At 47.7% G+C, this 26193-nt stretch overlaps 1 protein-coding gene across 1 annotated transcript in view; it reads left to right on the top strand.

Annotated features, from left to right (window-relative positions):
- The window catches only part of MORC4 (MORC family CW-type zinc finger 4), a 55811-nt gene that overhangs the window by 861 nt on the left and 28757 nt on the right, over positions 1–26193 (top strand). The window contains 6 exon segments of the mRNA XM_038748071.1: positions 5672–5804; positions 14874–14991; positions 14993–15092; positions 17596–17743; positions 22448–22610; positions 23637–23765. Coding sequence (XP_038603999.1) covers positions 5672–5804; positions 14874–14991; positions 14993–15092; positions 17596–17743; positions 22448–22610; positions 23637–23765 — 791 coding nt within the window.

Raw genomic sequence — 26193 nt, 5'->3', positions numbered from 1 at the left:
GCTGTGCAGGGAAGTGGTGTTCTACCAAAGGGGGCGCTGTGCAGGGGACGTGGTGCTCTACCAAAGGGGGCGCTGTGCCAAGAGGGGGCGCTGTGCAGGGGACGTGGTGCTGTGCCAAGAGGGGGCGCTGTGCAGGGGACGTGGTGCTGTGCCAAGAGGGGGCGCTGTGCTGGGGACGTGGTGCTGTGCCAAGAGGGGGCGCTGTGCAGGGAAGTGGTGCTCTACCAAAGGGTACGCTGTGCAGGGACGGGGTGCTCTACCAAAGGCGGCGCTGTGCAGGGAAGTGGTGTTCTACCAAAGGGGGCGCTGTGCAGGGGACGTGGTGCTGTGCCAAGAGGGGGCGCTGTCCAGGGAAGTGGTGCTGTGCCGGAAGGAGGCGCTGTGCCAAGAGGGGGCGTTGTGCTGGGGACGTGGTGCTGTGCCAAAGGGGGCGCTGTGTGGGGACATGGTGCTGTGCCAAGGGGGGCGCTGTGTGGGGACATGGTGCTGTGCCAAGGGGGGCGCTGTGCGGGGACATGGTGCTGTGACAAGAGGGGGTGCTGTGTAGGGAAGTGGTGCTGTGCCGAAAGGAGGCGCTGTGTAGGGAAGTGACGCCGTGCAGGGGTGGGGCGCTGTGCCAAGAGGGGGCGCCGTGCAGGAGCGGGGCGCTCTGTGGGGATGTGATGCTGTGCCGGGATGTGATGCTGTGCCAAGAGGGGGCGCTGTGCGGGATGTGGCGCTGTGCCAAGAGGGGGCGCTGTGCCGGGATGTGGCGCTGTGCCAAGAGGGGGCGCTGTGCCGGGATGTGGCGCTGTGCCAAGAGGGGGCGCTGTGCGGGGATGTGGCGCTGTGCCAAGAGGGGGCGCTGTGCGGGGATGTGGCGCTGTGCCAAGAGGGGGCGCTGTGCGGGGATGCGGTGCTGTGCCAAGAGGGGGCGCTGTGCGGGGATGCGGCGCTGTGCCAAGAGGGGGCGCTGTGTGGGGATGCGGCGCTGTGCCAAGAGGGGGCGCTGTGCGGGGATGCGGCGCTGTGCCAAGAGGGGGCGCTGTGCGGGGATGTGGTGCTGTGTCAAGAGGGGCAATGTGCGGGGACGTGGTGCTGTGCCAAGAGGGGGCGCTATGCGGGGATGTGGTGCTGTGCCAAGAGGGGGCGCTATGCGGGGATGTGGTGCTGTGCCAAGAGGGGGCGCTGTGCGGGGATGTGGTGCTGTGCCAAGAGGGGGCGCTATGCGGGAATGTGGCGCTGTGCCAAGAGGGGGCGCTGTGCGGGGATGTGGTGCTGTGCCAAGAGGGGGCGCTATGCGGGAATGTGGCGCTGTGCCAAGAGGGGGCGCTGTGCGGGGATGTGGTGCTGTGCCAAGAGGGGGCGCTGTGCCTGCTTGCCGAAGTGAGTGGCTGTGCCGAGAGGGGGCGCTGTGGAGGGGCTTTGCGCCGTGCCTGCCGAGAGGGGGCGCTGCGCAGGAGCCGGCTCTGGCTAGGTTCTGTTGGGCAGAAGGGTGAAGTTGTTGTCATAAGGGGGCAGGGGGAGGGCATCGTTTGATCAATCAATCAATCAATCGATCGTATTTATTGAGCACTTACTGTGTGCAGAGCACTGTACTAAGCGCTTGGGAAGCACAAGTTGGCAACATCTAGAGACGGTCCCTACCCAACAGTGGGGTAAGTGGCCCGAAGGGTCCAGAAGAAATTTGAACCCAACGAAAGGAAGCTAGAGCCATTGCAGCCCGGCGTAGTGGCTAGAATCCGAGCCTGGGAGTCAGAAGGTCATCATCATCATCAGTTGTATTTATTGAGCGCTTACTGTGTGCAGAGCACTGTACTAAGCGCTTGGGAAGTACAAGTTGGCAACATATAGAGACAGTCCCTACCCAACAGTGGGCTCACAGTCTAAAAGGGGTCATGGGTACTAATTCTGACTCCGCCACTTATAACAATAATAATAATAATGGCGTTTGTTAAGCGCTTACTATGTGCAAAGCACTGTTCTAAGCGCTGGGGTGATCAGGTTGTCCCGCGTGGAGCTCACAGTCATCATCCCCATTTCACAGATGAGGTAACTGAGGCTCCGAGAAGTTTAGTGACGTGCACAAGGTCACACAGCAGACATGTGGCGGAGCCGGGATTCGAACCCACACTTAATAATGATGGCGTTTGTTAAACGCTGACTATGTGCCAAGCACTGTTCTAAGCGCTGGGGAGGATACAAGGTGATCAGATTGTCCCACGTGGGGCTCACAGTCTCCATCCCCATTTTACAGATGAGGTCACTGAGGCCCAGAGAAGTGAAGTGACTTGTCCAGTGTCGCACAGCTGACAGTTGGCGGAGCCAGGATTTGACCCACACTTAATAATGATGGCGTTTGTTAAGCGCTTACTATGTGCCAAGCACTGTTCTAAGCGCTGGGGAGGATACAAGGTGATCAGATATTGTCCCACGTGGGGCTCACAGTCTTCATCCCCATTTTACAGATGAGGTCACTGAGGCCCAGAGAAGTGAAGTGTCACACAGTTGGCGGAGCCAGGATTTGAACCCGTGACCTCTGACTCCCAAGCCCGTGCTCGTTCCATTGAGCCATGCTGCTTCTCTCATCTGCTGTGTGACCTTGGGCAAGCCGCTTCACTTCTCTGAGAAGCGGCGTGGCTCAGTGAAAAGATCATGGGCTTGAGAGTCAGGTCATGGGTCCCCACTTGTCTGCCACTTGTCAGCTGTGTGACTTCGGGAAAACCAGTTACCTTCTCTGTGTCTCAGTTACCTCATCTGTAAAATGGGGATGAAGACTGTGAGCCCCACGTAGGACAACCTGATCACGTTGTATCCCCTCCAGCGCTTAGAACATTGCTTTGCACATTGTAAGCGCTTAACAAATACCATTATTATTATTATTATTAATTATTCTCTGGCCCTCAGTTCCCTCATCTGTAAAATGGGGATGAAAACTGTGAGCCCCACTTGGGACAACCTGACTACCTTGTATCTACTCCAGCGCTTAGAACAGTGCTCTGCACATAGTAAGCACTTAACAAATGTCATTATTATTGTTATTATTGCAGGAATGGTTAGGAAGGGGACAGTGTGGTTGTCTGGAGCTGCAGCCCATGGCTTTATCATCATCATCATCATCAATCGTATTTATTGAGCGCTTACTATGTGCAGAGCACTGTACTAAGTGCTTGGGAAGTGCAAATTGGCAACATATAGAGACAGTCCCTACCCAACAGTGGGCTCACAGTCTAAAAGGGGGAGAGAGAGAACAAAACCAAACATACTAACAAAATAAAATAAATAGAATAGATATGTACAAGTAAAATAAATAGAGTAATAAATATGTACAAACATATATACATATAGCGCTTACTGTGTGCAGAGCACTGTACTAAGCGTTTATGGTTCCGGGTGGCCTTGTGAAAGGTGGTAGGAAGAACAATTTATCAGTGGTTGGGGAGGGAGCGAATAAGGATGGAGCAAGGATTGATTTGGGAGAAGATCCAGGAGGTTATCCTTTACAAAATGCCAGCACATTTTGGAAGCCACCTTAATGTCCCACATAATTATGGATATGGCATGGTTAGGGCATTTTAACCAGAGCAAGGATGTTGATATTATTTATTTTACTTGTACATTTCTATCCTATTTATTTTATTTTGTTGGTATGTTTGGTTCTGTTCTCTGTCTCCCCCTTTTAGACTGTGAGCCCACTGTTGGGTAGGGACTGTCTCTATGTGTTGCCAATTTGTACTTCCCAAGCGCTTAGTACAGTGCTCTGCACATAGTAAGTGCTCAATAAATACGATTGATTGATTGATTGATTGATTTGACTCCATTATCCTTAGTTGTCCAGGAAGAGGTGAGGTTTTTGAGAGAATGGCCCCACTCACCTCTTTCTCCCTTTTTCCGACTTTTGTACTAGAGATCAGAGGGTGGAAAAAGTCCAGTGGAAAAAACCTGGGCCTGGAAGCCAAAGGAACTGAATTCTAATCCTGCTCTGCCACCTGCCGCCCATGTGACATTAGGCAAATCGCTTAACTTTGCTGTGCCTCAGTTTCCTCAGCTGTAAAATAGGGATGAAATGCCTAAGAATAGTGGGGTTCAGCCTGTTTTCCCTTGTATTTGGAATGGTGCCTGACCTGATTATGTTGTATCCACCCCAGAGTTTCTGAGATTTGTAGAAAATCTAGAAGCTTCACTGTGGCCATTACCACAGTTTTAACCTCCTCCCAGATAAAATCCATCAGTGTTTAACAAGTGGCCAGAGAGAGACATCTGACCTCCCCGTCCCTACTCCGGAGGAATTTTTTGAACAGTGAGATGTTCAGAAGGCAAGTGGGGGGAGAAATGAAGAACTTTCACAACTGGCAGGAGGCCTGGAAAATCATCCCAAGGATGATCTAGAATTGATTGGCACGGAATAAGTGATGTGAGACGAACCGTGGGTGAGAGATCCCTGAAATCATCAGTTGACGAATGGATGAGGTCACTCAAGGATAAAGGGTAGAGGAGAGGAAGGGAGCCAAGGACAAAGATCTCGAGATAACCGAGTGCCTGAAAAGAAACAAACCTGAGCATTTGGAGGAAAGAGAGAATGATCCCTGCCAGTTAATCCCCGAATCGGGGGAGCCAGAACCAGGTAGATAACAATAAAATAATTGTATTTGTTAAGCACTTATTATGTGTCAAGCCGTGGGTTAGATACAAGATAATCAGGTCAGACACAGTCTCTGCCCTGCATGGAGCTCGCAGCCTAAGTAGGAGGGATGACCAGTGATGATAATAATAACAATGATAGTATTTAAGTGCTTACTATGTACTAAGCACTGTCATAAGTGCTGGTAGTATATATGTTTGTACATATTTATTACTCTATTTATTTTACTTGTACATATCTATTCTATTTTGTAGTATGTTTGGTTTTGTCTCCCCCGTTTAGACTGTGAGCCCACTGTTGGGTAGGGACTGTCTCTATATGTTGCCAATTTGTACTTCCCACGCGCTTAGTACAGTGCTCTGCACACAGTAAGCGCTCAATAAATACGATTGATTGACTGATTGTCCCACGCGGGGCTCGCGGTCTTCATCCCCATTTGTTTGTACATATTTATTACTCTTTATTTATTTATTTATTTTACTTGTACATATCTATTCTATTTTATTTTGTTAGTATGTTTGGTTTTGTTCTCTGTCTCCCCCTTTTAGACTGTGAGCCCACTGTTGGGTAGGGACTGTCTCTGTATGTTGCCAATTTGTACTTCCCAAGAGCTTAGTACAGTGCTCTGCATCATCATCATCAATTGTATTTATTGAGCGCTTACTATGTGCAGAGCACTGTACTAAGCGCTTGGGAAGTACAAATTGGCAACATATAGAGATAGTGCCTACCCAACAGTGGGCTCACAGTCTAAAAGGGGGAGACATCTGCACACAGTAAGCGCTCAATAAATACGATTGATGATGAGATGATGGTAGTGAATCCTCACTTTACAGATGAGGAATCTAAAGCACTGAGAAGTGAAATGACTAGCTCAAGGTCACATAGCAAGCAAGTGGCAAGCAAGGCAGGATTAGAACTCAAGTCCCCTGATTCCCAGGCCTGTGCTCCTTCTACTAGGCTTCACTGCTTCTTCTCCGAAGGCAGTGGGAGAGCTGGAGGAGGTGGCAGGAATAGAGACCTAATAGGACAGCTTTTTGCCCTGTGCAGATAATGCCTCAGATCCAGGCGTATCAGCCAAGCTCCTCTGCATCGATGTCGTGGAGATGAAGAATGAACTTTGTCTGACCTTTACGGATAACGGCGCCGGCATGACACCTCACAAACTGCATCGCATGCTCAGGTAACAAGAAAAGTGGCCGCCAAGCTCCTCGGTTCATTCATTCAGTCGTCTTTATTGAGCGCTTACTGTGTGCAGAGCACTGGACTGAGCGCTTGGGAAGGACAAGTTGGCAACATAAAGAGACGGTCCCTGCCCAACAACGGGCTCGCAGTCTAGAAAAGGGAGACAGACAACAAAACAAAACGTGCGGACAGGTGTCAAATCGTCAGAACAAATAAAGATAGATGCACATCATTAGTCTTTAACCTCTGTCATCCCTGGAGCTCAGGGGATTTGGTTGGGATTTGTACATTTTTTGATGTTTCCCTCACCTTTCAATCAAACAGCAGTATCTGAGGGACCATTTGGGTCAGGGTGCTCCGCAAGGGGCTGAGGGAGGCAGCATAGAAAGAATATGGGCCTGGGAATCCAAGGACTTGGGTTCCACTTTCAGCTCAGCTCTACCACTTGCTTGTGGCAAGTCACTTAACTTCTCTGTGCCTCAGTTTTCTCTACTGTAAAATAGGAATTCAATATTTGTTCGTCCTTTCTCTTAGGCTATAATCCTCACGTGGACCGTGTCCAACATAATTGTCTTATATCTACCTAGCACTTAGTTTTATTAAGTACTATTTACGATATAGAGTATGTGTAATGCAATATATAATTTATAATGTATCATAAATTATAATCCCTGCACGGCTACTCATGCCAGACACTGCACTAATAGCAATTATGGTGTTGAAGTTTAAGCAGTTATTATGTGCCAGGCTGTACTAATCACTGGGTGGATACACTTAGAACAGTGCCCAGCGCTTAGAACAGTGCCCAGCGCTTAGAACAGTGCTTTGCACATAGTAAGCGCTTAACAAATGCCAATTATTATTATTATTATTATTACTAATCGGGTCAGACACAAGGAACTTGGACACAGTCTAAGTAGGAGGGAGAACAGGTACCGTTAGCTCTCCCATCCACCCTCATGGTTAGGGATGAACCGCCTAACATTGTTAACGTTCTCTGTACGAATCCATTTATGGACCTCTCCTCTTCCTCTCCCTTTATTCATTTCCAAGTTAATATTTGCCCGTCTGTGGAGTTTGGTTAATCAGTAGGTGGTGACAGAACAAAATTATCCATTTGGCATTTTTTGGGAAGAAGGTGCCTCTGTAGCTCCCTAGAGAAGCAGCGTGGCTCAGTGGAAAGGGCACGGGCTTGGGACTCAGAGGTCATGGGTTCAAAATCCCGGCTCCGCCAACTGTCAGCCGTGTGACTTTGGGCAAGTCACTTCACTTCTCTGGGCCTCAGGCACCTCACCTGTAAAATGGGGATTAAGACTGAGAGCCCCAAATGGGACAATCTGATCACCTCGTATCCTCCCCAGCGCTTAGAACACTGCTTTGCACATAGTAAGCGCTTAAATGCCATCATCATTATTATTATTATTATATGCACCTGCTCTCAATATGGGTTGTCCTCTCTTGACCCACTGGGGTGGATACAGGTTCTAGTGAATTATTAGGAGGAGATGGAGAATTGTATAAAATCTGGAATGAAGATCTCTATCACCCTTTTTCGCTGTTAGTTTTCTCAAAGTTGCTGCCAGGATTTTCCTACCAGTGACAGAAGGAAATCAGTAAAACCAGTCAATGGTATACACTGAGCACTAACTGGGTGCAGAGAACTGTACTAAGCACTTGGAAGAGTACAATATAACGAAGTTGGTGGATATGTTCCCTCCCACAAGGAGCTTACAGTCTGGAGGATAAATACTAGGGAGAAGTGAGTAATACCTGTGGATCCCAAATCTGTAACTCAGTGCATGAGTGAATCCTGAGTGAATCTTAAAAGTATCAGTCAATGGTATGAAGTGCCTGCTGCATGCAGAACACTGTACTAGATACGTGGGAGAGTATCCAGCGCTTAGAAGAGTGCTTTACACATAGTAAGTGCTTAACAAATACCATCATTATTATTACAATAAATAGACACAATCTCCGAACTCAAGGAGTTTATAGTCCAGCAAGAGAGACAGACTTAAAATTATCTAGCTATTTATTTTAAATGGATTACATTGAAAAAGTAATTTCGATTATAAGGGTCTAGAGACTCATCATAGCCTATCCGTCAATCAGTGTATTTACTGAGCACTGACTGCGTGCAGAGCACTGTACTAAGCACTCAGGAGAGTACAGTATAATACAGTAGGTAGACACATTCCCTGTCCACAAGAAGGTTACAGTCTAGAGGGGGAGACAGACATATAATTAAATAACAGATATGTATATATCTGTTAGACTGTGAGCCCAATGTTGGGTAGGGACTGTCTCTATATGTTGCCAATTTGTACTTCCCAAGCGCTTAGTACAGTGCTCTGCACATAGTAAGCGCTCAATAAATATGATTGATTGATTGATATAAGTGCTGTAGGGATGAGGGAGGGGTGGTCCCCTCGGCCTATACCTGTTCCCAGGAGGTACCTGATTTGAAAATTTGTAATAATGGGGATTCTGCAGCCTCTGTAGGTAATCCATTCAATAAGTAATAACCCTTTCGACCGGAAGTTCTTCCTTCCAGCTAACACTAATCCAGCCTTGCAGTTAGTTTGTAGAAGTGTAAGCATACAGAAATCTGGTTGGCATATAGAGTTCGCCCTGCCTTTTCCTTCCTTCTGCCCTATTGCGGCTTGCCATATCCATCCCTGTCTGGCTGCAGCAAATACAGCTCGCTAACTTCTTGCCCAACCTCCTATTAAGGAAAACTCAATTTTACAACTCACCTCAGGCCTGATGCCACATACATGCACACAACCGTTTCTACCGGCGTCGTGTCAGGTTCTGCCCAGGCCGATGGGTGTTGTTGGAAAAAATGCCCGAATTATGCTGTTGCCGTCTATCCAAAATGTATAGTGAAAACGTGTTCTGGTAGAACTGAGCGCATTCTCAGTTTGCAAACCCAGATTCCTGTGAAAGGCAAGGCAAAAAAGGAGTGGAAAGAAGAAGCAAACCATCATGTTTTGTTTTGGGGAATTATGCACTTACTAGGTGTCACTTGGCTACGCCATCCACTACGATGACGACAGCTATTGGTACGACGCCTGTGACCACAACTAAGCAGCATGGCTCAGTGGAGAGAGCCCGGGCTTTGGAGTCAGAGGTCATGGGTTCAAATCCCGGCTCCACCAATTGTCAGCTGTGTGACTTTGGGCAGGTCACTTAACTTCTCTGGGCCTCAGTTACCTCATCTGTAAAATGGGGATAAAGACTGTGAGCCCCCCGTGGGACAACCTGATCACCTTGTAACCTCCCCAGCGCTTAGAACAGTGCGTTGCACATAGTAAGCACTTAAAAATGCCATCATTATTATTATTATTATTAACAAATACTATCATTGTTATATATTATTTTATGCCAGGGTTATCTCTGGCATAGGTGTGGTGTGAATTCCTCCGGATTTTCATATTCACACAGTTCGGTGGCTTAAAAAATAGCAGTAGCAGCGAACCTCTAGAACTCCCCAAATCCTGTCTGTTCTTCAGTGCTTACAGCCACTCTACTGACCTGACTTTAAAGCCTAAAAGGGAGGACAGAGGGAACGGATTGCAGATTGAGGTGTCCCAGGGTGACACCCTCCCACCATGCCTACCATCTCTCTGGACTTATAGTAATAATAATAATAATGATGGCATTTATTAAGCGCTTGCTATGTGCAAAGCACTGTTCTAAGCGCTGGGGAGGTTACAAAGTGATCAGGTTGTCCCATGGGAGGCTCACAGTCTTAATCCCCATTTTACAGATGAGGTAACTGAGCCCGGAGAAGTGAGGTGACTTGCCCAAAGTCACGCAGCTGACATTTGGCAGAGCCAGGATTTGAACCCATGACCTCTGACTCCAAAGCCCGCGCTCTTTCCATTGAGCCACGCTGCTTGTCCCAGCCACCCCTGGGAAGTCTTGTGGAGTCAGAAACCTCTCACAGCCAGTCTGAGTTTTAGCTTTCAAATCAGATAGCAGAGTAGGGCCATTACATACAAAAGGAGTAAGTTTTCTGGCAGGGGTAGCCTGAGTTTTTAGAAGGGAGAAGTCAGATAAGCATGGGTTGAGATTAGACTGGCTCTGATCTAATCTCTTGCTTCCTCCTCCTACTCCCACTTTCTAATAAGACCGTTGCTTCCTTCATCACTTTACAAGGTCCCTCAGAGGCCCAGCACTCCCTCAGTTTCCTAAAGGAGCCTCTGCCGTCATAGAAATTGCCTTTTCTCTACAGCCAGGGTTCCTGGCAGACTAGAAGAGGTCCCCTGAAGGGGTCAGAGAGGCAGAGTGACATATGAAAAACCTCTGAAATGTGAAAAGCATAGGTAGCAAGATTGAAAGGGACGGGGAGAGGGTGTCACTTCTTCATAGGAAGTGAACACAAAACCGCAGCTTTCAGGAAGTGGAAAACAGGCGTTTCAGCCCCTCCCTGTCCAATAGAGCAAGAGCCCTGGCCAGCCTGCTCAGCCAGGACATATTTAAAGGCTGTCATATTGAGGTATGAGGGAGAATGCACCCATTCATTCTTCTTCCTGAGGGTTGACCTGAGGAAGGAAAATTTCAGTGGGGCCACATACCTTACAAAACCCGCTAACATAATAATAATAATGGCATTTGTTAAGTGCTTACTATGTTCAAAGCACTATTCTAAGCGCTGGGGAGGATACAAGGTGATCAGGTTGTCCCACGTGGGGCTCACGGTCTTCACCCCCATTTTACAGATGAGGTAATGGAGGCACAGAGAAGTGAAGTGACTTGCCCAAAGTCACACAGCTGACAAGTGGCGGAGCCGGGATTAGAACCCATGACCTCTGACTCCCAAGACCGTGCTCTTTCCATCGGGCCAGGCTGCTTCTCATAGATAGGAAGGCGAGCTCTTGGGACATGTGAATTCAGGGAAGACGTGTGGCCGAGTGGAAACAGCATGGGCCTGGTAGAAGATCTGGGTCCTATTCAATCAATCAATGGTATTTATTGAGTGCTCTGTGTGCAGAGCACTGTACTAAACACTTGGGAGAGCACAATCAAACAGGATTAGCAGACAACGTTCCCTGCCCAAAATGAGCTAATCCCGGCTCTGCCACGTGTCCGCTGCGTGACTTTGGGCAAATTACTTAATTTCTCTGGGCCTCAGTTTCCTCTTCTGCAAAATGGGGATTAAATCTTACTCCCGCCTACTTAGAGCGTGAACTCCACGGGCAGTAGAGGAGCCTAAAGAAGACAGGGAGAAATTTAGGCCACTAGATGGATCGGTATCGGACACTTGCACTAACCTCTCTCTTGGAGTTGGGACACTCAAAGTCAAGGAGGAACTTGAGGGTAGAACCCTGCCCAATCTGGCCACGTCTTGGGACCTGTAAACCTGGCCTGGCCACCGCCGACTTTAGCTTTGTTCAGGGGCCATTTGCAGTTGTCTGGCCTGTGGGAGCTTGCTTCCCTGCACCTGTCTGAGCTTCTCCTTTTAGCGGGGTCCACCTGCACTGAGGGCTCTGAAAAACTAAGAGATATGGATTGGTGGCAAGGGAGAATGGGTTGATTTAGGAACGCCCCCCCTATTCTGCTCATGAGAGGAAAGCCACCCCCTCATTCAGTGGAAGCCTCATTTGGAGGTTCCCTGAAAGCCTAGCGAGGAGAGTGGAGGCGGGGTAGGATCCCAAGTTATCAATCAATCATAGTTATTGAGCGCTTACTGTGTGCAGAGCACTGTACTAAGTGCTTGGGAAGTACAAGTTGGCAACATATAGAGACAGTCCCTACCCAACAGCGGGCTCACAGTCTAGAAGGGGGAGACAGAGAACAAAACCAAACATACTAACAAAATAAAATAAATAGAATAGATATCATCATCATCATCAATCGTATTTATTGAGCGCTTACTATGTGCAGAGCACTGTACTAAGCGCTTGGGAAGTACAAATTGGCAACATATAGAGACAGTCCCTACCCAACAGTGGGCTCACAGTCTAAAAGGGGGAGACAGAGACCAAACATACTAACAAAATAAAATAAATAGAATAGATATGTACAAATAAATTAAATAAATAAATAACTAGAGTCAAAAAATATGTACAAACATATATACATATATACAGGTGCTGTGGGGAAGGGAGGGAGGTAAGATGGGGGGATGGAGACGGGGACGAGGGGGAGAGGATATGTACAAGTAAGATAAATAAATAAATAGAGTAATAAATATGTACAAACATATCTTGCATGCTGATGAAAGCTCCCTAACAGAAGCAGCCCTTGTTCTGGCAAAGGCCAAGTGATTTCCTCTGGGATCTGCAGAATGCTGTCTTTTGGAGCATCCTGGTTCTCTATCAATCAATCAATCAATCGTATTTACTGAGCGCTTACTGTGTGCAGAGCACTGTACTAAGCGCTTGGGAAGTCCAAGTTGGCAACATATAGAGACGGTCCCTACCCAACAGTGGGCTTACAGTCTAGAAGGGGGAGACAGAGAACAAAACAAAGCATATTAACAAAATAAAATAAATAGGATATGTACGAGTAAAATAAATAGAGTAATAAATACATACAAATATATACATATATACAGGAGCTGTGGGGAAGGGAAGGAGGTAAGGCGGAGGGGACGGAGAGGGGAAGGAGAGGGAGAGGAAGGAGGGGGCTCAGTGTGGGAAGGCCTCGTGGAGGAGGTGAGCTCTCAGCAGGGCCTTAAAGAGAGGAAGAGAGCGAGCTTGGCGGATATGGGGAGGGAGGGCATTCCAGGCCAGGGGTAGGACGTGGGCCGGGGGTTGACGGCGGGACAGGTGAGAACGAGGCCTAACGGGGAGGAGATTAGCGGCAGAGGAGCGGAGGGTGCGGGCAGGGCTGGAGAAGGAGAGAAGGGAGGTGAGGTAGGAGGGGGTGAGGTGATGGACAGCCTTGAAGCCGTGACTTGAGGGGAAGACTATCACTTGGTATTTGTAGAACACCTTCTGAAAAGTTACAGGCTCTAGCTCAGATCCTTGAAAATAGTGACAGCAGGGAGTCCCTCTTTTTCTGCTGAGGGGGCAACCGAAGTCCGGAGAAGTGGCCAGCTTTGGAATTTTTTTTATGCTATTTAAGTGCTTACTATGTGCCAAGGAGTGCACTGAGTGCTGGGGTGGATAGAAACTAATCAAATTGGACACAGTCCACGTTCTACATGGTTAATCCCCATTTTGCAGATGAGGTAACCGAGGCACAGAGAAGTGACTCGCCTGAGGTCACACAGCAGACAAGTGGCGGAACCGTGGTTAGAACCCCGGCCTTTTTGACTCCCAAGCCCGTGCTCTATCCACTAGACCATAATGCTTCCAAAGATTCCAAGGAGATTGTGTATTCGGGACTCAAATCCTGCTTCAGACTGTCCCGAGGTGGGGTACCGGCCATCTCAAGGTCAAAAGCTATCTCGTGACCCCCGGAGCCAGCAGGCGGAACTCAGAAGTGAGGGTGGGATAATCAATCAATCAATCAGTCAATCGTATTTATTGAGCACTTACTGTGTGGAGAGCACTGTACTAAGCACTTGGGAAGTACAAGTTGTCAACATATAGAGACAGTCCCTACCCAACAGTTGGCTCACAGTCTAGAAGGGGGAGACAGAGAACAAAACCAAACATACTAACAAAATAAAATAAATAGAATAGATATGTACAAGTAAAATAAATAAATAAATGAGTAATAAATATGTACAAACATATATACATATATACAGGTGCTGTGGGGAAGGGAAGGAGGTAAGATGGAGGGATGGAGAGGGGGACGAGGGGGAGAGGAAGGAAGGGGGTCAGTCTGGGAAGGCCTCATCATCATCATCATCAATCGTATTTATTGAGCGCTTACTGTGTGGAGAGCACTGTACTAAGCGCTTGGGAAGTACAAGTTGTCAACATGTAGAGACAGTCCCTACCCAACAGTGGGCTCACAGTCTAAAAGGGGGATACAGAGAACAAAACCAAACATACTAACAAAATAAAATAAATAGAATAGATATGTACAAGTAAAATAAATAAATAGAGTAATAAATATGTACAAACATATATACATATATACAGGTGCTGTAGGGAAGGGAAGGAGGTAAGATGGGGGGGGATGGAGAGGGGGATGAGGGGGAGAGGAAGGAAGGGGCTCAGTCTGGGAAGGCTTCCTGGAGTCGGTGAGCTCTCAGTAGGGCCTTGAAGGGAGGAAGAGAGCTAGTTTGGCGGATGGGCAGAGGATACCGCCCCCACCACCAAATCTGCTAGATTGACAGCCCAAGCCGGGAATACAGAAGGTGCCCCTCGCCCCCGTGCCAATCAAATGAGGTATGGGGATGGGGGGGAGGGCAGAGATTGGACAAACTGAGGCCGGAAGCTGGAATGGCCTAGGGGCACAGGCAATAAATACCTGTCGCCTCTGACCTTTGGGGTCAGAACACCAGGACACGCAGCAGCAGGAGCAGCAGCCCACATGTCTCTCCCTGCCCAGAAGGCCAGATGCCCGCTCTACAACCAGAACCAACACACTGGGGCAAGGGCCGCGGGGCGGGTGAGCGTCTCGTAGGTGGGACCCAGGTACCCCGCTGCTGATGGGAATCATGAGTGGATTCCTCCCATGTAGGGAGAGCACATTGTGAGAGCTAGCTGCCCACCACGTGCGCGGGGAATGGAATGAATTCCTCCCATGTGGGAAAGTAAGTGGATTCTTCCCGAGTGGGAAGTGCACATGGGTGAGAGCTAGCCGCCTCACCCATGTGCGATTAACGTATGATTGTGTTCCTCCCGTGTAGGGAAGCTCTAATATTGCTAATTGATTATATTCCTCCCGAAAGGGAAGTTCAATTCATTGGGCCTAAACAATTACATAAATTCAATTCGCCTCGCGGAATAAATTTTATATAAAACTCAGGCTTTCCATCCCCAGCCTCTCTCTCTCTCTCTCTCGCCTCGCCGATCACTGAACGAACCCGTCCCCGGACGACGGGTGACACAGACTTGTAGCCCAGTGCTGTTTTCCCTGCTGCTTCCTATGGGGCAAAGGAACCTTTCTGATCCTGTTGATTTTTTTTTTCTTTTCCCCTCTTATGCAACTGCAGCTTCGGCTTCATGGATAAGGTGGTGAAGAAGAGCCATGCCCCCATTGAGGTCTACGGCAGTGGCTTCAAGTCAGGCTCCATGCGGCTGGGGAAGGACGCCGTGGTCTTCACCAAGAACGGGGGGGGCCCTCAGCGTGGGGCTCCTGTCACAAACATATCTGGAATGCGTCCAGCCCCAGGCGGTCATTGTGCCCATTGTGCCATTCAACCAGCAAAACAATATCCTTTCCATGAAGAGGGGTGGCAGTTGGAACCCTTGGATGGACTTCTTTCCTGATGTGCTTATTGGGATCTGCTGCTTCAAGCAGCACCTTAGGATGAGCTACTTCTGATACTCCTAAGCCTCCCTGTTTTTCCCTCTTCTGGTAATGGCTATTTAGTACCCTATCAATCAATCAATCAATCAATCGTATTGAGCACTTACTTTGTGCAGAGCACTGTGCTAAGTGCTTGAGAAGTACAAGTTGGCAACATATAGAGACAGTCCCTACCCAACAGTGGGCTCACAGTCTAAAAGGAACCTGAAGGATGACACTCTTTCACCTGCCTGATGATTTGGGTGTCACTCATTCAGAAACTACAGTACAATCTGTGTTTGGGGGTCAGGTTTCTGGAGCCTCATCCTCAGCAGTGGAAAATTCCCTTTTTTTAATATGGCATTTGTCAAGCACTTTCATTCATTCTTTCTTTCAGTCATATTTACTGAGCGCTTACTGGGTGCACAGCACTAAGAGCTTGGAAAGTACAATTCAGCAATTTATTCATTCAATCGTATTTATTGAGCGCTTACTATGTGCAGAACAATAGAGACAATCCCTGCCCGCACTAGGCTTACAGTCTAGCTTACAGTCACTTACTATGTGCCAGGCACTGTACTAAGTGCTTGGGTTGATACAAGCAAATCAGGTTGACACGGTATGTCTCACATGGGGCTCATGGTCATAATCCCCGTTTTACGAATGAGGTAACTGAGTCACAGCAATCACACAGCAGACAAGTGGCAGAATCAGGATTCGAACCCAGGTCCTCCTGAGTCCCAGTACCATGCTCTATCATTTAGGCCATTCTGCTTTCTTGAGAACTGTCTGCTGAATTCCAGCTTTCAGCCTGTTGCCCGGATCATGTTGTCTGTTGCTGATGTAGCCTCCCTGAAGCTGCCCTGGGCAATAAGACCTGACCTGGATATTTCTCCCATTTTGGTGATGTTTCTGCCATTTCCCCCCATTTCCTTTTTCCATGACCATAAGCTTTGCTCTGTGGAACACGTGACGAGGTGATGGTGACAACGGGGTCTCCTGTCAGGAATGACGGACAGAGACTCGGCCCAAAGATATCTGGACTTCCCAGGGAAGGAATTAGGGTGATTGGGGCTTGCTCAGGGCCACTTGCACTCTCTCATCCCTGGTTCTGCTGAGGCCCAGAGGGCAGCGAACAAGTGGACGGGCAGAGCTATAGTGCCCTGCCAAGTACATGCCAAGGGTATTTTGGTGGTATGTGCTAGTCCCTTTTGAGCCAAAATGGGCCACAGAGCCGTGACCCACTGGATGGTTGCCTTAGTAACCAGTACACTCTCCTCAGCTCACATAAGCCAGGTATTTTTCAGGATTCCCACTGGGCAAATATACCTGGAAGAATGCCCCAGGTGGTTCTCTGGTCAGAAGCCTTCCTCGGGGTGGCAGAGCCCCAGCAGATGTTTCCCTACTTGCAGAGCTGGGCCTAAATTCCAGGCCTCCTGATTCCCAGGGCCACGCTCACCCCACCAAACACACAGCAGAGCTCCTAAATTGCTGGCCGCCTCACCCCGGCCTTTAATTATTTCCAGTCACATTTCCCTTGACATCCCATTTGGTCACTCTGAGTGAGCACTTCTGGATCTCTGGAAACATCTGTTCCAATTCTTCCTAGAGAAGCAGTGTGACCTAGAGGAAAGAGTAGGGACCTGTGATTCAGAGGACTCTGATTCACAGGCCCCACCTGGGTTCTAATCCCAGTTCTGCCACGTGTCTGTGGTGTGAACTTGGGCAAGTCATTTCCCTTCTCTATGCCTCAATTACCTTAGCTGTAAAATGGGGATTATTACTATTATTATTAATAATAATAATTGTGGTAAGCACTGGGGTGGATACGTGCAGATTGGGTTGGACATAGTCCCTGTCCCATGTGGGGCACTCAGTCTCAATCCCTTTTTACAGATGAGGTAACTGAGGAACAGAGAAGTTAAGTGACTTGCCCAAAGTCACACAGCAGACAAGTGGCAGAGCCAGAACTAGAACCTGTGACCTTCTGACTCCTAGGCCCGTACTGAGCCCGTTGTTGGGTAGGGACTGTCTCTATGTGTCGCCAACTTGTACTTCCCAAGCGCTTAGTACAGTGCTCTGCACACAGTAAGTGCTCAATAAATACGAATGAATGAGCCCCATGTAGGACGGACTGTGCCCAACCTGATTAACTGTGCTTAGAATAGCGTTTGGCACATAACAAGCCCTTAACAAGTACCATAATTAATCCCTGCCCTTGCTGCTTGACAGGATAACTTGCTTTGGCCGCTGAACCCCTTCAAAAACGTTGCCTTTTTTTTTTTTTCCATCCTGCCATGCTTTCTCCCATTTATCTACCTCAGAAGTAGCCACTCTTCCCAAGGTGTCAGAAAACTAGAGGGTAGAGGATGAGGAATGAGCTCTTTGGTTCCCCGGAGTTTGCTCTTTGACCCTGTGGCTTCTAAAGAAGATGATCGTGACTGAGGACTCCTTAGCCAGCCTTGAGGCCGTCCTGAAGCACTCTCTCTTCAGCTCGGAGGAGGAGCTGCTGGCAGAATTTGATGCCATCCCGAGCAAAAAGGGTACCCGCATCTTCATCTGGAACATCCGCAGGTACAGTCGATCAGTTGATGGTATTTACTGAGCACTTACTGTGGGCAGAGCACTGTACTAAGCCCTCGAGAGAGTACTAGACAACAGATTGGTAGACACATTCCCCTCCCCACAAGGAACTTTCAGTCTAGTGAGGAAGTACAGTCTCCAAAAGTAGGGTCCTCCCTGTGGGGTGATGCAGGGAAGGGAAGCACATCTCAGGGAACTTTCGTCTTGCACAGAAAGCAGATGGGTCTGGAACCATCCTGTACCTGTCTCCTTGCTTACCCCCTGTGACTTTTCCCTCAGGAACCCAGCTTTGTTCAAGAGACACCAGTAATAATAATAATAATGATGGCATTTATTAAGCGCTTATTCTGTGCAAAGCACTGTTCTAAGCGCCGGGGAAGTTACAAGGTGATCAGGTTGTCCCACGGGAGGCTCACAGTCTTCACCCCCATTTTACAGATGAGGGAACTGAGGCACAGAGAAGTGAAGTGATTTGCCCAAAGTCACACAGCTGACAAGTGGCGGAGCTGGGATTTGAACCCACGACCTCTAACTCCAAAGCCCGGGCTCTTTCCACTGAGCCACGCTGCTTCTCAGTAACTGTGGCAGACTGAGATGGTCATTTATCACACATCCTCTGGCAGAAACATTAATAATTGTGGTATTTGTTAATCTCTTCCTATGTTCATTCATTCATTCAATCGTATTTATTGAGCGCTTACTGTGTGCAGAGCACTGTACTAAGCATTTGGGAAGTACAAGTTGGCAACAGATAGAGACGGTCCCTACCTAACAAGGGACTCACAGTCTAGAAGGGGGAGACAGACATTATGTGCCAGACACTGTGCTAAACGCTGGGGTAGATGCAAGATCATCAGGTCCCACGTGGGGGATTAATCAATTAATCAATCATATTTATTGAATGCTTACTGTGTGCAGACCACTGTACTAAGCGCTTGGGAAGTACAAGTTGGCAACATATTGAGATGGTCCCTACCCAACACTGGGCTCACAGTCTAGAAGATTACATTCTAAGTAGGTGGGAAAACAGGTATTGAATCCCCATTTTGCAGATGAAGGAAGTGACTTGCTCAAGGTCACACAGCAGGTAAACGGCGGAGCTGGGATTAGAACCCAGGCCCGTGCCCTTGCCACTAGGCCACTGCTTCTCTAGCTACCCAGCGCTTTCCCCACAGGAAGCAATCATTCTTCTTGGTCTTCAGAGGACCAGAGTCCTAATTCTGACTCTGCCACTTGTCTGCTGTGTGACCTTGGGCAAGTCACTTAACCTCTCTGTGCCTCAGGTACCTCTGTAAAATGGGAATGAAGACTGAAGCCCATGTGGGACATGGACCGTATCCAACTTGATTGCCTTGTATCTATCGCCAGCACTTAGTACAGTACCTGACCCATAGTAAGCGCTTAACAAATGCCATTAAAAAAAAAAAATAAACACAAATTCCTGATGGGGCTGACTTTGGAACCCAAGTCTCTTATGTCTTGATCCCCTGAGCTGCCCACGCTCCCTGCTAAGCTTGGAGAGAGACTATTTTGAGCTGCCACCCCCCAGGGTCAGCAATTAATTAGAATGCAGTGGTGGCAGAGTCAAAGAGCACTACTTGGGGAAGATTGTCACTTTATTTTACTTCTCACCTCACACATATTCTTGTCTCCCCAAAAGAGAGCCAATTTAAACAGTCATTCTTTGGGGCCATAAATAAACCGAGGAAGATATAAACATTTAAAATAAAAATCCTCCCTGAGCCTTGATCTGTCCAAGTTACTCTTAAAATGTTGTTACATGGGAATTTTTAGTGGATGGTGTCACGTCACTTGGAAAAGTGGGCCAGACTTCTGGCTGGTTATTGGATGCCTGCCCTGTGCTGTCTGCCTTCTACCTTCTGTCCACTGCTCCAGCAGAAATGCCCGCTGGAAGGACTTCAGAGTAAGCTCAGCCCACTTGGAAAAATTACAGGCCTGGGAATCAGAAGACCTGGGCTCTAATCCCAGTTCTGATACTTGTCTGCTGTATGACCTTGGTCAAGTCACTTCTCTGTGCCTCAGCTACCTCATCTGTTAATGGGGATGGAGACTGTGAGCTCTAAAAAGGGGGATGGAGACTGTGAGCCCTATGTGGGACAGGGACTGCATCTGACCCGATTATCTTGTACCCACCCCAACGCTTAATACAGTGCCTGGCACGTAGTAAGCACTTAAGAAAAACCAGTCAATCAGTCAGCCAAGTCACTTGTGTTCTCTGGGTCTCAGTTCCTCAACTGTAAATGGGGATTCAATACCTGTTCTCCTTCCTACATAGACTGTGCACCCCATGTGGGACAGGGACTGCGTCCAATCTGATTGACTCGTATGTACCGCAGCATTTAGAACAGTGCTTGGCATGTAATAAGCACTTAAGAAATGCCATAATAAGTTACTATTTTGAGAAGTCGCTTCCCCTGATTGTAGCAGTTGGTGGAGCGGGCAGAGCAGGCTGTTTGTTCCGTAACAAATTGCACTGTTGACTCCAGGTGCTTTCAGCCCATCTGGAGTGGCAGCTTGGGCTTGGTGGAGGAGGAGGGGAGGGGGAACGGCAGCGGGAGAAAGGCGGGGAGAGGATAAGCTCTTTTGCTACATGACTGAGAATCAGATGACTATGAATCACCTTTGAGAGAGGTTTGCTGAGGGTTTTGTCCCTGGACATTGGTGGGGATGGGTTCCCTTATTGGCATTTAATCATGGCACAGCCAGGGGCAGAACTTTAAGGGTAATTTTCAAAAGCAACTTAATATCAAAGAAAGATGTGACCACTCTAGTTGGCTGGAGTTGTCCTTTCTTTTCTCTTTCCTCCTTAGGCTAGATAGTCACTCTTATTTATTCTTCTCAGCAAGGGATGACTTAGTGTTTCAAGCCTTGCTGGGGTTGTAGAGGCATAATGCTCCCAACCCAGAAGGAAAGGACGTATTGTAGTGATTCATTAGACTTCCATCCGAGTCTGGATTTTCTTGATAGAATCTCAGAATATACGTCATGTTTGTATTTTTACAGCTTAGAAACTCAGCATAGACTTCGTTTGTATTTTTATAGCTCTTGTTGAGGTGTTCTCATTGCTTTATCATCATTTAGCCAATGTTCTCTAGGACTCTGAAGCATAAATTATTGAATGACATCTTTGTGGTATGAAAGAGCTAACAGCACCCACAAGGCCATGACATTATTATCATTATTATCATTATTATTATTATTATTTATCTTATTATTAATAATAATAATAATAATAAGAGCTTACTATGTGTCTCTTAGTGTCCTAGGGCTGGAGTAGATAACAATTAATCAGACTGGACACAATCCCTGTCCCACATGGGGCTTACAGTCTAAGCATGAAGGAGAACAGGTATGGAATCCCTATTTTACAGTTAAGGAAACTGAGGCATAGAGAAGGGAAGTAACTTTATCAAGGTCATAGAGCAGGCAAGTGGCAGAGCTGGGATTAGAACCCAGGTCTTCTGACTCAGGCCTGGGCCTTTTTTTTTTTTCCTTAATAATGGTGTTCGTTAAAAAGCTTCCAAGTTCTGGAGTAGATACAAGCTAATCAGTCCAGATACAGTCGCTGTGCCGTATAATCAAGTAGGACTAGGAGAAGAGGTATTGAATCCCTATTTTACAGTTGCGAAAACTGAGGCACAGAGAAGTTAGGTGATTTGCCCAAGGTCATACAGCAGGCAAGTGGCGAGGCTTTTAAAACCTAGGTCCTCTGACTCTTAGGCTCATGTTCTATCCACTACACCACGCTCCTTACCCCCCAGAAGAAATTTCTGCACTGTGAAAATCTGGCTTATAATGTTGTTGGCCCTTACAGTATCAGGGTGAGTACTGTGGTAATTGTGTTATTTTCATCCCTATTTTCCAATGGGGAAGCAGAGTGAAAATACCACTTGCGCAAGGATAGAAAGAAGGTTAGTAAAGTACTGGAAATAAAGTCTGGAGTCAGCTGACACCTTGTGGATTAATCTCTTTGACCACAGATATCGCCTCAAATACATTTCCATTTTGCTCTCCTTGTGAACCAGGAAATTCTACCTTCATCATCATCAAACATCAATCGTATTTATTGAGCGCTTACTGTGTGCAGAGCACTGTACTAAGCGCTTGGGAGGTGCAAGTTGGCAACATATAGAGACAATCAATCAATCAATCGTATTTATTGAGCGCTTACTGTGTGCAGAGCACTGTACTAAGCGCTTGGGAAGTCCAAGTTGGCAACATATAGAGACAGTCCCTACCCAACAGTGGGCTCACAGTCTAAAAGGGGGAGACAGAGAACAAAATCAAGCATACTAACAAAATAACATAATACCTTCTAGAGATAACAATGGAGAAAGCAATTGGATTTAGATCATTCATTGTTATATTTATTGAGCACTTACTGTGTGCAGAGCACTTTACTAAGTGCTTAGGAAAGTACAGTACAACAGTAAACAGACATATTCACTGCCCACAACGAGCGTAGAGTCAGAAATGCCTTGTGTGTATCCTGGAAAGAGTTAAAAAAGTTTTTAGCTCCTTTGTTGGCTGAGTAGAGGCAGGTGTTTTCATTATTGAAAGAATCTCAGGGTGAAGGCTGCCGAGACTCGTTGACTCTTGAAGGCCTGCATTCTGGGGATTCTCCTTGCCCTGCTTACTTGGCAGGTTAGAATGGCAATTTGGTCTTTCCTTCAGAAATAAAGACGGGACCCCAGAGCTGGACTTCAGAACTGACAAGTACGACATCCGAATATCAGGCCACGGGTCAGAGGAAGCAGCGAATGCTGGGGAAAAGAGTGTCCCTCACCTCGAGAAGGGACGGGACTCCGTAGTGCCTGAAACAGAGTACTCTTTACGGGTGAGTCGGCATCCCCGCCTCTCCAAGCCTGAGCAGAGGGCACGCTGATCTCTCCCACCCCTCTCTTGTCACGGGACTCAATCAGTCAGTCACGTAGAGAAGCAGAATGGTGTAGATGATGGTACACAGTCCTGGGAGTCAGAAGGTCATGGATTCTAAGTCCAGCTCTGCCTCTTGTCTGCCGTGTGACCTTGGACAAATCACTGCACTTCTCTGTGACTCAGTTGCCTCATCTGTAAAATGGGGATTGAAACAGTGAGCCCCACGTGGGACAGGCACTGTATCCAACCCGATGTGCTTGTATCCACCAAGCTTGTGCTTAGTACAGTGCCTGGCACCTAGTAAGTGCTTAACAAATACCATTATTATTATTATTGTGTTTATTGAGCGCTCACTGTGTGCAGAGCAGTGTTCTAAGCGCTTGGCACAATGCAACAGAATTAACACCCATACACCAATACACCCATTCAGGGCAAGTCCAGGTCTCAGATTAAACAGAATTAACAGACTCTTTTCCTCTATACTTGCTCTGTAGGTAACCTCTAACTGTCCTCCCTCATTGAATCAAGGGATCTACTACAGTCAGGAACCCTGCAGTCTGGAAGGCTATTTTGTGGCATTTGTTATGAATTTACTATGGGCTAGGCACTGTACTAAGCCCTAGATATAAGTTAATCAGGTTGGACACAATCCATGTTCCACATAGGGCTCACAGTCTTAACCGCCATTTTACAGGTGAGGTAACTGAGGCACAGAGGAGTTAAGTGATTTGTCCAAAGTCACACAGCAGACAAGCAGCGGAGTTGGGATTAAGATCCAGGTGCTTTCAACTCCCAGGCCCAAGATCAATTCACTAGGCCATGCTGCTTCTCAAGTTGATGTGGAGTAAAACATTGCAGACCCTGAGCTGGGGGTCTCTGCTTCACCGTTATCCTATTGTGTCTTAGTGGGGATATCGATAGCCTTCTCCCTGGCGTGGCCATCTTTGTGATCCTCTAACCCTTTTTCCCTTGTATTGTCCCGCAGGCATATTGCAGTGTTCTGTACCTGAAGCCACGCATGCAGATTTTTCTCCGCCAGAAGAAGGTTAACACCCAGCTGATCTCCAAGAGCCTGGCCAGAGTAGAATATGATATGTACAAGCCCACCTTCACTGTATCCTTGCCGCTGTTAGCCTATCCTAACCAGGTTCAGACTTCGAGGACGGATCTGTGGTTCGGGGGTGGGGGAAGCACATTTTCCTGAATTCAGGAACATTGTTCTCCGTGTACCATTGTTGGAGATAGAGTTGGTCAGTTAAGTGGGAAATTGTAGGGTGTAAGGAGCAAAAGCCTTTACTCCAGAAAACTTGCAGATACAAATATAATTAATAATAATAAAATAATAATTATGGTGTTAAGCGCTTACTGTGTGTCAAGCACTGTACTAAACTCTGGGGCAAAATAATCAGGTCTCACATGGGGCTCATAGTCTTAAGTAGAAGGGAGAAAAGATATTGAATACCCATTTTGCAGATGAGGAAACTGAGAGGCATTGAGAAGTTAAGTGACTTCCCCACGGTCACACAACAGGTATGCGGCGGGGCCAGGATTAGAACCCGGGTCCTCAGCCCCCCCCAGGCCCGTGGCCTTTCCACTAGGCCATGCCGCTTCTCATTGCTTCTTACTATTAGTAGCTGGGTCACCCTACCAGTCATTCTTGTGAGCATCTCATACGTCTGTTGAAGGCAGGAACCTCAAAGAAACTCTTTCCATTCCCTTCCTACCCAACTCTCCTAATCAATTGATATATTTATTGATCATCTGTTGTAGACAGAGCACTATACTTGGGAGGGTGTGATATAAATAAAAGATTGATTCCTGCCCTCAAGGAGCTCAAAATCTAATCTATAGGCAAATTTATAGGTAAATTTCCGTGTGTGTGTGCACACACGTGTACATGAGTGCACATAGGAATACTTGCTGAGTTGATCAAAAGGGGAATTATGCAAGTCGAACTATCGGTACTGTCTAGGAAAACCAGATTTTGAAACTTTAGACATTTTCAACTCTTCAGAAATAGAGGAAGAGGAATCTAATGCATCATTCCATAAGGGTGTCCCATGTATTCAGGCAGTGGGCTAAGCCCCTGTTTGAGGGGCCGTAACCCTTCCCCCTTCGCTTGATTACAGATGTTATCTCGATTGATCTCTTTTCCAGACTGTGGAAATTAGAAATGGTTATTCCCTTTTTCAAGTCTTTTCATTATATGAAATTAGACCTGTCTTCTTTCCTCTTTCCTGAGCCCAGAGAGAGCATCCATGTCCTTAGTCGGATGTTCAAGAGAAGCCTAAATTGCCTGTGACTTTGAAAGGTAAAATGCCACATCCCTGCCAGATTTGGGAGACCAACTGAATCTGTCTGGAGCCTGGTCTGTGGGCCTCCTTGTACCAAAGAGGTGTCACAGCTGCCAGCCCCAAGCAAGGATTTTCAGCCGGCAGGCAGTTGTGGTGGAACCTTACAAGGGAGCCCTGGAAATCTGGCAAGCAGCAGTGGGCGTTTTAGCGGATCTTTGCTGAGTTACACCCATTCAGGGCAAGTCCAGGTCTCAGATGCACACCCATGTTGGTATACACGGTTTGTGAGCACCCCTCTTGACGCTTCCTTCCTGTTTCCTCTGGTTTGTCAACAGGGCAGAGAGGCAATGGGGATTTGGCAGAGTGGGAGGCGGTGAGCCGTGCCCGTAGATGACGATGATTCATATCTTGGTCCTGCCTCAGCACGGGGGGAGGGTGGTGAGAGCTCTCAGCTCCTGCAGTGCTTACTGGAAATCTAGCTATCTAACCCACAGCTCCCCAAGCTCTGGACTTGCCCAGGGCATGTCTGGGGCAGCCGTCACGTGGCAGGTGCCTCTAGGGTAGTGGTCGGATTGGTACGGCTCTTTCTTCGTTTCAGGGGGCTGAGATGCAGTAATATTGACGGTATTTATTCGGTGCTTATTGTGTCCCAAGCTCTGCGCTAGACACAGGGATAGATCCAAGATAATCAGAATAGGCAGATCCAAGGCCCAGCTTCTCCTCCCTCAACTCCTGCGGTCCGGCTACTGGAAGGAATGCAGGGGCAGGGAAAAGAGAGGAAGCTTGTACATTTCTCTTGGTGTGAAAGGATTCATGGGCCAAGCAACGACTAAAATGGGCCTTTGATTATCTGTGGGGTTCAGTTGTCCAGGCTGAACATAAATTCTCCCCTGACAGCAAGTCAAAGGGTAGGGGCCCTTTCTCCCTCAGTTAATCATTAATTGAGCACTGTGAGCACTGTACTAAATGCTTGGTAGAGTACAGTGTAGCAGAGTTGATAAGCAGCAGGGCTCAGTGGAAACAGCTCGGGCTTTGGAGTCAGGGGTCATGGGTTCAAATCCCGGCTCCGCCACTTGTCAGCTGGGTGACTTTGGGCAAGTCACTTAACTTCTCTGGGCCTCAGTTCCCTCATCTGGAAAATGGGGATTAAGACTGTGAGCCCCCCGTGGGACAACCTGATCACCTTGTAAACTCCCAAGCGCTTAGAACAGAGCTTTGCACATAGTAAGCGCTTAATAAATGCCATTA

The sequence above is a fragment of the Tachyglossus aculeatus genome, chromosome 6, assembly GCF_015852505.1.
Source record: "Tachyglossus aculeatus isolate mTacAcu1 chromosome 6, mTacAcu1.pri, whole genome shotgun sequence".
Taxonomy (NCBI): domain Eukaryota; kingdom Metazoa; phylum Chordata; class Mammalia; order Monotremata; family Tachyglossidae; genus Tachyglossus; species Tachyglossus aculeatus.
This window is presented reverse-complemented; position numbering and strand designations above follow the sequence as displayed.